Here is a 13453-nt window from a genome sequence, read left to right on the forward strand (position 1 = left end):
TGCAATTTGGTCCTCCAGCTGTTCCTTTTTTGTACCTTTAACTTTTCCAGCCTCTTATTGCCCCCGTCCCAATTTTTTTGAGATGTGTTGCTGTCATGAAATTTCAAATGAGCCAATATTTGGCATGAAATTTCAAAATGTCTCACTTTCGACATTTGATATGTTGTCTATGTTCTATTGTGAATACAATATTGTCCCAACTTTTTTGGAATCGGGGTTGTATTAACAAACTTTGGAAATTTCATCAAGGTGTGCTGCTTTCTGAAATTAACTTCCCTCAGTGTTTATCCCCCGCTGGCCGAAAGGCCCGAAGGGGGATTATGTCGTGGTGATTTCCTGGGACAGACGGACGGGTACTCGCCTTCTGAAATCAACTCCTCTCAATTTTTGGAGGAATTTCCCGAAACTTGACAGGATTTTGTCAGTAATGCGCATATTGCAATTTCGTTCAATTCAGTCGCGTTTTACCAGAGTTATGGCAGAGTTGCCAGCGGGGGATATTGTGCTCTCCGAGCGCTCATGCTAATGGTTTGAGTTCAAGTTCTAATTTGGGTAACAGGGTTGTACTTTTGTGATCTCAACAGTCAGTATCACCGAAAATAAAGAAAAGAAGAATGAGAGGATTTGCTTTTTCTTCCTGTGATCTCCAGGAAATTCACTGAGGCTTCCTTCCTCTTGAACATGCGCCTTGTGGAATATTCAGATATTTCATCGGGGTGAATGTGTTCAGGTGACGGGATGTTAACTAATGCCGCTTTTCCACTACAAACGCGGCTGAGCCGTGCCGTGCCGAGTCGAGCTGAGTCGAGCTGAGCGGGGCTGTTGGAGTTGCATTTCGACTACAACCGCGCTGAACCATGCTGGCTGGAAGTGGGTGGACACATTGGGTGGAGTTAGTGAAAGTGGGTGGACGTCATGTGATGCCGTTAAGCAGCGCAAACAGTGACATCAGTGACGGTGGCGGAACAAGTCAGAGCCGGGCCGGGGGCGGGGCAAATGACCGGGCCCTTTATTAAAGCTTATCATAACATCATTTTAGGCTACAAAATGTCCGCAACTGCGGTGTTTACCAATTTCAACACTACCGGGTGCAACTATGTTATTTAGTACATCAAGTCCTTCAAACGAACATGTAACTCAGAAACAAAAAACATTAGGATACTGTACATGGCTCATAATAAAACATCAATAGCCTATACTGCGCACATTATTTGAAGGGCATACGAATGAGCGCTCAGAGGTTGCAACGGTGACAGGAAGAGTCAGAAATAAAAGGAGGGCGGTGCAAACCTCACTGAATGCACTGTGTTTACCAATTTCAACACTCCGGGGTGCAACTATGTTAGTTTGTACATTAAGTCCTTCAAACGAACATGTAACTCAGAAACAAAAAAAAACATTCGGCGACATACTGTACATGGCTCATAATAAAACATCAATAGCCTACTGCGCGCATTATTTGAAGGGCATACGGCGAGCCTTGCGCTCCGCGAACTCGTCCACGATGCTCTGTATGTCACTGATTCAGTGAGCTTTTAAGCGGTAGTCTCACGACCCAAATAGTAAACAATAAACATGGAGGACATGGAGTCGTTAGTGTTGCTGGTCTCGGTGCTGTGGCTTGTTGTCACCGACAACGTGGACAGATACTGGCAAGAGCGTATAGATGAGGCGAGGCGCATAAGGCTTCAGAAATTCTCGTAATTCATAATTATTCTTCTTCCGGGTTTGTGGTGTTTACAGATCCCAGCGCGCTCGCGGGGCGTGTGTGGGCATGTGAGGACACGCCTCCTCACCAATCAGTGCACAGGGGAGTGTCTGCTCACGCCCCCAACCTCAGTCGGCACGGTTTGGCTCGCTTCAGCCCCACTCCAAAACGGTGCGAGTTTTAGGGGCTAAGCAGGGCTGAAACGAGCTGAGTCGTGCTGGTTTTTGGTAGTCGAAACGCGAGCCGTGTCGGGCTGAAGTGAGCTGAAGCGAGCTGAAGTGAGCTGAAAAAGGGTAGTGGAAAAGGGCCATAAGTCAGTGTTGACTTTTTTCTTTTTTAAATAACCTATAATGAATAAATTTGGATCCATGTTAGTCACGCCATCACAGATCTGTTAGTTCCTCCACATCACTGTTCATTAGCACTCTGCATGCATGTGTGTAAGCCATAGACCACATTGATTTCTATGCCACAGCGTATATTACAGAGATGATGTGACTGGCAGGTTAACTGGAACTGTAACAGCCACAGCAATCCATCATTTCCTTGTTATATCTGTTTCCCTGGAGGGCACTTCAGATGGCGTGTAATGAAATCCTGGTGAAATTGGATTAGACAGGCATCAATAAACATAATGTGGGGTATTGATAAGCGCTTGTTTGTTTGCTCAGTGCTGCATTGTTGGATGTGTGTATGGTGCTGGGTCAAGGAGAAGGCTGGGAAAGTCTCATTTTACTTGCACTTGAAAAGTACACTTTTCAGATTTTCCAGTTAAAGCAGATCAAAATGTGAATCAAGTCTGAATGGCAGTAAAGCCAGTTCACTCAAGAGGAAAGGACATGGGACGTAAAATGTGCGCATTTGTGGTAGCGGTTACGCGATAACTTTTTTTTTTTTCTGTTTATTCACTAACTTGTGAGCCTTTTAGAAATCAAGTGGGTGGGAATGTGGCGTCTTTGGTGCCTTAATAAAATGAATAAATTGAGGTCACGGTGGCTATAGTGAACTCGTGGCTTTAGTGTTGCTTGGCAGACATCTTGGGTGGAGGAGTCATCTAGTTTGGTAAAAATCATGTTTTTCTTCTCTGCTTTTTTAGGATTTCCTTGCTAGCAGTGTTTCCACCTCTCATCTCATCTCATCTCATTATCTCTAGCCGCTTTATCCTTCTACAGGGTCGCAGGCAAGCTGGAGCCTATCCCAGCTGACTACGGGCGAAAGGCGGGGTACACCCTGGACAAGTTGCCAGGTCATCACAGGGTCGACACATAGACACAGACCACCATTCACACTCACATTCACACCTACGGTCAATTTAGAGTAACCAGTTAACCTAACCTGCATGTCTTTGGACTGTGGGGGAAACCGGAGCACCCGGAGGAAACCCACGCGGACACGGGGAGAACATGCAAACTCCACACAGAAAGGCCCTCGCCGGCCCCGGGGCTCGAACCCAGGACCTTCTCGCTGTGAGGCGACAGCGCTAACCACTACACCACCGTGCCGCCCTGTTTCCACCTCTATGACTGATAATTTAAAGGGGTTTCGTATCCTTCAGTTAAAGCGGGAGGTGAAATAATAATAATAATGGCGAATCCCACATGTTGCCTGGTCTCTTCCATTTTCACGCCTACGAGTGAGAGTTTGTTGTGCTTGGTTTCAGTTTGAAGCCCGTCATCTCTCTTCCTCTGTGGAACTTTCTCAGGGAAAAGAGGATAATCGGGAGAAATCACCTGCTCTAGTGGAGCAGAGCATCTCATCACATGCACGCGCGTGCGTGCACACTGAGCAGCTGGTGGTTGCAGCCCTCATGGACCGTTATGACAGGAGAAAGATGAATGATGTTTCTTTGCATCTCCCTTAGTAGTGTTGAGCTGGTATTTAAGAACATGAACACGGACACTGTTTACCGTTTAGGGAGTAACACGCCAAATAGACAAAACGATTTTATTTTTTGAGGTGTCTCGCAGGTTCAGGTTTACTTCTTGTGTACTTGCCACGTCCGTGGTCTTGTTCATCTTTATTTTTTCCTTTTTGAAGATCGGAATGGGCGGCACGGTGGTGTAGTGGTTAGCGCTGTCGCCTCACAGCAAGAAGGTCCGGGTTCGAGCCCTGTGGCCGGCGAGGGCCTTTCTGTGCGGAGTTTGCATGTTCTCCCCGTGTCCGCGTGGGTTTCCTCCGGGTGCTCCGGTTTCCCCCACAGTCCAAAGACATGCAGGTTAGGCTAACTGGTGACTCTAAATTGAGCGTAGGTGTGAATGTGAGTGTGAATGGTTGTCTGTGTCTATGTGTCAGCCCTGTGATGACCTGGTGACTTGTCCAGGGTGTACCCCGCCTTTCGCCCGTAGTCAGCTGGGATAGGCTCCAGCTTGCCTGCGACCCTGTAGAACAGGATAAAGCAACCACAGATAATGATGAATGAAGATCGGAGCATGGCATTGAGATTTGAGCTGTTCTCAGATGTGTGTGTATATTCTGCAGGTGAGCTCAACTGCGTCTAACGGCAACAGTGCCAGCTCTACGCCGTCCCGTAAGGCACCGCCATCCGGGCCCAAGGTGCGCAAGAGCGTGAGCAGTCGCATCAACGAGGCTGTGAAGGCCATTGCACTGTGCCACAATGTTACACCTGTCTACGAGTCCCGAGCTAACGGTGCCAGCGCTGAGTCCGAGGGCACAGAGGCTGACCAGGACTTCAGCGACGCCAACCGAACATATCAGGCCTCCAGCCCAGATGAGGTGAGTGCAGTGTAGGGAACAGAGCCTGCACACAGCCACTGAACTGCACGCTATATGATTATACAGAGTATAGGTTGATGTAAGGATAAAATTATGGCTGTCAAATAGGTTTACTAATTGCGATTTGAATTTCAGTTATTTAAAAATAATGAGCCTCTAATTTTAGCCAGACACGGTGAATATGAACTTCATGTTTCGTAAACTAAAGAGGAACATTTTATGTAATAATTTGTTAATCAGCAGTGATTGTTTCCAGTTCGTCGTTCTTTATTTACCCACAGTAATGTCCCTTTAGGTGACTTTTGGACCAAGTAGTTCTAGGGAGTTATCGGAGAGGAACTACCCACTGGGGAGCTCTCCACTGAGAACTACATATCCCCCTCACCCCTATCCGTTTGTATTCATTCTGCCAGTAGGTACGCTGAAGCGACGTAATCCAATTTGCTTGCGTGATGTTAACAGGAAATGCTAGTGAGGTTTTTTTTGTTTTCCCCCCACTTGGATGCATAAAAATCGTGCCGTTTCCTCCGCTGCATATAGAGATCTTGCATGTGACGTCACAGCCGATCCAGATTGTAACAGACGCCATCTTGTCGGTCAAACGCCATATTTCCGCCTTCTGCTTCTACTTCTACCTTTTCTTCTGGAAAACCCTACTATATACAATTCTACTACAACGGCTGCGGCTACAAGCTCTCCCTACCTGTGCACGTTTTTTATGTTTTTTGTGTGTATTTTTGCGTGTTGTTCGTCTGTACCGGACTTCAATATCCACTACAACCGTATGGACTTACTGGACATTGGTTTCCAGCAGAAAATGACGGTTTGTAGCGATTTCCATCGCATGCACAACATTCCGGATGAGATGGCGAGACCAGCAGGGTCTCCGTGGATTGTTATCGGGTCTGGCAGGCGAAGGAGGCGGCGTCGGGAGTGGAAGCAAAAGCGAGGCTGCAGAGCCGGCCTGTTGACTAAGCTCAGAAAACAGCCACTCAAACCTCCACTGCTAAGCCTCTACCTCTCCAACGCCAGATCCATGGTAAACAAGACGGACGATTTGGAATTACAGCTGGAATTACCTTATTCTATTCTATAATCGGCTGGTCAGTGCAGTACTAGTAATACTTAAGTGACTTACCCGTCCAATGAGGATTGTTATTTTCTTGTTTACGAGATGCCACATCTGAGGGCGGCTGACAAATCCTGAATTTCTGTAAAGATAACTGTCCAGAGATTTATAAGCACGCAGTGCTTCACCACTGAACAGCGAGGGAAAGTTATTGAGGTAATTATACACGTCCGGGTATTCCACCTCTGTCAGTTCCATATCCACTGATACAGTCGTGAAAACTACGTCCGGTAATCAAGAAGGGTCACTAATCTGTAGGTCGTTTATTTTAGACATATATCTAGTTATCTGTTCATTAGAAAAATGAGCCGTGTAGTCCGTCAGTTGAAATTGATGCATTCTGTACACGAGTGCAGCAGTATTCAGCGGTGTTTTTTACCGACAAGATGGCGGCTGTGAACTTTCCGGTCACGTGACTGCAAGATCTGTACACGCTCAGTTCTTCGTCAGTCCATTTGTCCATGGGTTCCCGCCCCTCCCCTGTTTTTTAATTTATTTAAAAAAAAAACACTAAGAGATTTTTAAACAATTTTTAAAAATGGTGGTTGCTGATACTGCATTGGCTCATATCTGACCAATCAACTTGTACTTGTCACTTACGGTTCCTCTTGAGCTGGGAGAGTACCTACCCTGAAGTAGGAGCTAAAAAGTCCCTCAAAACAGCATTCTCAGTTCCTGCAGCATGGACACGCAAAAAAGGAGGCACTTCCTCCGACAGTTATAAGCGCTATGAAAAAGTTCCTCCGATCTGAAAGCATCTGTTTCTCGGACTTTGTTTTTCTAACACTTAAAGGAGACACGCAGATCCTTTATTTTTAAATAAATTTCTGAGTGGATAGTATCTCCATCCTTGACTCTTGTATGCTCCATAAATGGGAATAAAAAAAATATATTTTTGAGTTAAAATCGACTGCAAAGCTGGCATTCGAGCTGCCCCACTGAGCCAGCCAGCCCTGAGTGCATGACATCACTGCGGTAACCGGTTTTAAGGCCGAGGCCTTTGACAGCTATAGACCAAAGTCATATAAATAAACGTTTATGGTGAAAGTAAGAAATACCGTTACCGACTTGCTCAACTAAGACTGATTGTGGGTTGACTCTCATTAAAACAGGATAGGTGTTATAACGTATGCAATATACATGCATACATTTTCACTGATAAAACGTAAAAGGCTAATTAAATAATCAGATGAACTGAGATGATCACATTCTGCAGCAAATTAAATAATCTTATACAAGTTACATGTTTACCTGCATTTAGATTAATACAACGAGTGTTTTGTATCCAAATGAGTGTCGGCGCTTACCCGTCTGTGTTCTCGCTTCTTGAAGGCCGATCTTGTGGCCGATTTTTGTTTTGAAACAAATCAGACTTTCAGTTGTTCGTTCAGTTCTCCATTCATTCGCTTCTTCCATGTAAGGGTGAGATATAGGTGCTGAGGCAAACATATCCAGTTTAGAAATCAGACGGCTGCTCCACTCATTCTCCATTTTCTCCATACTGAGTACTCCACCATTACTGCTCAGCTCAGGCAATTACTAAAACACAGGACGGGACGTCACCGGTTTTTGTAACAACTGCTGGGAGGTCACTGCCCGAGCGATAATATGTCCTGTTCCGTCCCGGGTTTTGGCAACAACCCTCGACTCGCACTCTGGGAGAACTGGTGCAACTGAACTTACTTTCCTTCTCTTGTAGTTTTCTTTAATTGTTGGTACTGCACCCTCTTTCAATACGGGCTTATAGCCAACGCTCCTCAACAGATCAGAGGTCTCATATGAGTCTTCAGTAAAATGTGCAGAGCAGAGGAGAGACCACTTCGTATGTGCCAGGGCTCTACATTAACTTTTGAAACCACTTGTCCGAATGTGAAGTTGACTTGTCCGAAGAAATATTTGAGAAAAAAATAAACTATTTGTAACTACGGAAGCCGAGAGAGGCCCTTCATATAATCCTTTTTTTTTTATTCACCTTGTTATCCTGAGATAACGACATAATTAATTCAGGATCTTGAGAAAACAACACAACTAATTCAAGATCTCGAGAAAACAAAACCGTTATTTCAAGATCTCGAGAAAACAAAACAATTATTTCATGATCTCGAGTAAACAGCTGAGAAATGGTTCATTCAGGTGCGCCAAGAGACTTGTGATATGCTGACTTTGGGGCTATTTCTCATTCTGTATAGACGCAACTTTGGTCATTAGAATGTCTCTCTCTCAAGGCATCGTAAAAAGCCATTTCTGCTCTGTTACATGGCCGCCAATTTCTAAGTCTTCGTTGTCTGACCTACAGGGGGCGCAGCTCTGCTAGAAATCTCAGCTGTTTTCTCGATCATGAAATAATTGTTTTTTCGAGATCACGGAATAATTGTCTCGTTTTTTCGAGATCACGGAATAATTGTTTTGTTTTCTCGAGCTCTCGAATTAGTTGTGTTGTTTTCTCGACATCCTGAATTAATTATGTCGTTATCTCGGGATAACAAGGTGAATAAAAAAAGATTATATGAAGGGCCTCTCTCGGCTTCCGTATGTAACCCAACAATCTTTATGGCATTTGTTTCCGAATTCACAACATATGCATAATATCTATGAATCAAAAGTAATCAGTACTTGATATACTGAGGCAAAAGTTCAAAAACATAGTAAAACAGACTGATACCATAATTCACCAATTATTATGCTGAAGTTCAGAAGCAATATATTCCAATAGAGTAGAAATTATGAACATAAAATTTTAAGAACAAAATAACTATACTATGAGATCCAGAAACACTAACCATTATTTTTATTTATATATATATATATATATATATATATATATATATATATATATATATATATATATATATACACAGATCAGTACTCTGCAGTTCAGTAACAAATATCACAGAAAGTTAACATTATCATAAAATTTATGACTTGATGAGATATCACTAGTTTGGACAAGAGAAACAAATAATAACAATGCTACAAATAAAAACAACTGATAACAAAATTGACTGATTAATACTGTAAATCACTGATTATTATACACTGAAATCTAGTTATCAAATGACAAGATAATATATCCTGTTATGATATGGAATCAATTTTGTGCCAAAATGCTCATACAATACTTTTGAAATATCAAACAAAAACAACAAATCAAAATACAAAAAAAGAAAAAAAAGTAAATTTTTTTTAGACTGGCAAACAAATTCATGTAATCGTGCAAAATACCAGTCTGTTACTCTTCAGAAACCTTTTATTTTTGTTCCGCGTCTTTCTCAGTTTTGTTTGACGTAATTTATTTTGGTTGCGATTCCAGCTTTCTCGTTTGCGCTCCCTGACTTTTTGCTTGCAGTTTTGGCACAAACTTCGTGTGGGTGGGCTGTCCAGGAATGCATTCCCATTGGCTAACTTGTGTTTGACTGACAACTCCGCTCAGCATTCCCCCGGAGGCTGTTGCGGCCATTTCCTACTCGGATTCTGGCGGACTGTTTGACGAGTGACCGATCCATTGACGGTAAACAAGGATCGAGTGGACTTGAGTGGCGACTATGATATTGAATTAATTCAACAAAGTGTAAGTACGGGACAAATGTGCTGTATGTGTTGCAGTAGTGCACATTATGCAGGTGTGTTTAACGTTAGCAAGACAGCTATTATATCGGGTAGTGGAGCTAAGGCTAACATTTGACTTGCCACGAAACACCTGCATAATGTGCACTACTGCAACACATACAACACATTTGTCCCGTACTTACACTTTGTTGAATTAATTCAATATCATAGTCGCCACTGAAGTCCACTCGATCCTTGTTTACCGTCAATGGATCGGTCACTCGTCAAACAGTCCGCCAGAATCCGAGTAGGGAATCGCTGAGCGTAGCCGTCAGTCAAACACAAGTTAGCCAATGGGAATGCATTCCTGGACAGCCCACCCACACGTGAAGTTTATGCCAAAACTGCAAGCGAAAAGTCAGGGAGCGCAAACGAGAAAGCTGGAATCGCAACCAAAATAAATTACGTCAAGCAAAACTGAGAAAGACGCGGAACAAAAATAAAAGGTTTCTGAAGAGTAACAGACTGGTATTTTGCATGATTACACAAATAATTTGTTTGCCAGTCTAAAAAAATTGACTTTTTTTGTATTTTGATTTGTCGTTTTTGTTTGATATTTCAAAAGTATTGTATGAGCATTTTGGCACAAAATTGATTCCATATTATGAAAGCCTCCACACCTCTATTGACTCACAGATGAATGGATACAAAAAAAGTTTCTATTCATCTTCATCTATCAACCCTTGAGTTCTGCTCCATCAATTGGACTCCATCAATCATTAATTTATTTATGAGAAATTGAAAACCAGAAAATTAAAATTATATATATTTTCATTTTTAAATTATTAATTTTGAATATATAGCCTCCACTGATTAATTGTTGTTTATTCAGTGTGGCTCCTGTATGGTATTTAATGGTCAAAAAAAAAAAAAAGATGATGATTTCAAATAATCCATAATTGTATCTAAATTATAGAGCCCTATGTTTCAAAGCCCTAAACTCCCATTACTAATTAGTTAATTAATACAGCTGGTAACCTAATTAGCAGCCATTTGACAGCTTGGTATTTCATAGATAACTTTCCCCACTCCTACCTCACTCCCCGTCAATCCACACGCACGCAGGCGCACATTCCAAGCCCAGCACACCCCGCCACACGCTCGGCTATATAATGAACACATCAGCAATTCAAAGATTTGGAAATTACCACATAATGTAAATATACAGTTGAATAATGATCCCGCCAACAGAAATGTCAACAAATCCACGTGTATGACACGATTTAAAGCCAATCATAAACAACCGTTTACTTTTCAGCTCAAATACATGAAGCGGTATTGGCCGGTTTCGCAAGTGGAATATTGTGCATGCGCACATCGCTCTTTCCGAATAGAAACATCCGGCGATTCATCAAAACAATATGTCGAGTGAGATGCTTCAGAAATCATGTGAACAAACTGATAAATTTGATATGTAACCCGAATATCTGCGTGTTTTGGCACTTGTCCGATTGGACAAGTAACTGAGACGATGAACTTGTCTGACATCAAGTATCACTTGTCCCGGACAAGCGTTAATGTCGAGCCCTGGGTGCCCAATGTGCCCATGAACAACTCACAAAATGCGTCCAGATCTTTGCAGTTTAAACATTCTTGGGCCATGAATTAGAGGTCTGCGTGGGACAGACTTTTCAGTCCTGCTCCCGCATTGTGCAATCCCGCTCCCGCAAAGAATTATGATTTTCAGTCCCGCTCCCGCCCGCGCCTGCCATATTTTGTCCCGCTCCCGCCCGCAAATCCCGCATGATGCAGACGTTCGCGTTATTTCTCACGAAAGTTCTTGTCATTGGCTTGGGGAATTAAACATGCTGAGCTTAGCTGAGCTCTCCACTGACCGATCCTTCACGTAGCGAGGGTGCGCGTTACCAGGCACCTCTTTTTAAAGCAGCACTTACTTCTGAAGCAGTGAGCTTCACTAGAGGAGCTCTGCTCTTCTGCCATGATCGGAGATCTCAGACATAGAAACGTACGCGAGATTAGACCACATCCGCAAATTTAGGCATCTTAAAATATTTTTATTAATGCCAAATAAAATATCCAGCACAAATTATATATGATAGACATAAATAAAATTTATAAATTATTAATTTTAAACATTTTTAGGGCGGCACGGTGGTGTAGTGGTTAGCGCTGTCGCCTCACAGCAAGAAGGTCCTGGGTTCGAGCCCCGTGGCTGGCGAGGGCCTTTCTGTGTGGAGTTTGCATGTTCTCCCCGTGTCCGCGTGGGTTTCCTCCGGGTGCTCCGGTTTCCCCCACAGTCCAAAGACATGCAGGTTAGGTTAACTGGTGGCTCTAAATTGACCGTAGGTGTGAATGTGAGTGTGAATGGTTGTCTGTGTCTATGTGTCAGCCCTGTGATGACCTGGCGACTTGTCCAGGGTGTACCCCGCCTTTCACCCGTAGTCAGCTGGGATAGGCTCCAGCTTGCCTGCGACCCTGTAGAAGGATAAAGCGGCTAGAGATAATGAGATGAGATGAGATTTTAAACATTTTTAGTTAGCGGGACTGCAGCTTATCACCTCTCCCGCCCGCTCCAGCATTGTGCACTCCCCCTCCTGCCCGCGCCTGCAATGAGCTTTCAAAATTTGTCCTGCGCCGCACTGCTTTGCATCGGGTCCCGCGGGACTCCCGCGGGAGTGCAGGGCTCTACCATGAATGCAACGTAAATCCAGTTTCTGTCGTGTTGCTGCACCCGCCAGCAACACATCTACGTGTCATGGTGATAAATTAGCTCAAAACGGAGGATCGGAGTTGCAGTCAGCTCTGTGTTTTAGTATAGCAGAAATGGTGACGAGACCGATAGACTTCCTGCTGTGATGTCACGGACGTCAAAGTCTTTCACTCAGACCGCTACCTATATGAATCACTTTAATCGTAAAAATTACTGTATTAGATTTGTTAGCACTTAAAACTATTCCTGTGCCATTCTTGAGGTCTCAAGGTATTTATAAACAAAAAGTGAGGCCATGGTTCTGCGTATATGCTTTTAAGGTTAAAAAAAAAAAAAAAGTCCTTTTTGGAAGGAAAAACTTGTAGCTTGCTTTTTCTTTGTTAAGCTGCCTATGAGAAACTTTTCCCTACATAAACTCACTGTAGAACCTGCGTGGTGCACTCTATGCCCAGGAGAATAGCATTTGTGACCCAGCCATGGCAAAAAATGGCTCTGATCATACTTGGTCTATGGCCCACTTTACACGGGGACGGTCTGAAACAAAAACGCAAAAGTCCGTTTTCGTTCTCACTTTTTTCCGCGTCTACACGACCGTTTTCAAGGAGGACGGTGACGCATAAATGTGTGGAATTTAATTGGATGCGCATGCCAGGCGGCTAGGTGGTGCTGTGAAAGACCTCCGCTATGTCTGCACGCATGCGCAACGTCTTCCGTCTTGTCTGATCTGCACATCTGCGCCGCGAAAACTTTGACTACTCTGGCTATGGTAAGTAAGAAAGTAAGTAAAAAAGTAAGAGCATACTATACCCGCCTCTGTTCATTAACGGTATATGTGCAGATTCGGTATAGATGTTCGAAGGATTCCTGGACGTTTATTAAAGCTGCCAGAGCAGCTTGAAGGTCCGTCGGATCGATGTAATCAGACATGCTCTTACTTTTTTACTTACTTTCTTACTTCCCGGGCTGGCATGTACAGTATATGACGTGTATGACGTAAACGCGTACCCGACGTGAGCAGATCCGAGCAGAGTTTCGCGTATTGGGTAGTTTAGACGGATATGCAACGGGGGCTGTTTTTAACTTATCCACTCTGGAAGGCGTTTTCAATTTTTTCCGTTTTTCAGCCTCGGAAACGCCGTCCTCGTGTAGACGAAAGGCACTTCCGATAAAATATTTAGTCGTTTTTACCCGACAGCGTCCTCGTGTAAACGGGCCCTGTGTTTGGTATGCTGAAAACGGCATGCATTTGGCAGATTTTATTTTATTTTTTTTCCAATCTTTTACGTCAAGGGTTAATCTGAACAGCATTTGTATAGTGAAAGTTCAAACTGTACATTTTGTAATAACGGTTTTGTAATACAAGCAAGTTTGACACACAAATGAACCTGTGTCCATATTATTTAAAAGTTGGAAACTTCAATCTAGATGTATAACTTTTTATGAAATGCCTATCCCGTCTCATTCTCCCTGAAATTCTATCCTTTTTTCGTTCAGTGCTCTCTGAATGCTGTGTTTCAGTACCTGCCAGAACAGATAACTTTGCACCCCGAAATAATAAGTTGCATTAATACACTGGCCTTCTGCTCCTTCCATCTTTTATACCGCG

General features: G+C 43.4%; 1 protein-coding gene across 1 annotated transcript in view; it reads left to right on the forward strand.

The window, feature by feature from the left end:
- atp9b (ATPase phospholipid transporting 9B) overlaps nt 1-13453 on the forward strand; it is a 150298-nt gene that overhangs the window by 94132 nt on the left and 42713 nt on the right. The window contains exon 15 of the mRNA XM_060942667.1: nt 4187-4441. Coding sequence (XP_060798650.1) covers nt 4187-4441 — 255 coding nt within the window. The remainder of the gene's footprint in view (nt 1-4186; nt 4442-13453) is intronic.

This window comes from Neoarius graeffei, chromosome 16, assembly GCF_027579695.1.
Source record: "Neoarius graeffei isolate fNeoGra1 chromosome 16, fNeoGra1.pri, whole genome shotgun sequence".
In the NCBI taxonomy this organism is placed as follows: Eukaryota; Metazoa; Chordata; class Actinopteri; order Siluriformes; family Ariidae; genus Neoarius; species Neoarius graeffei.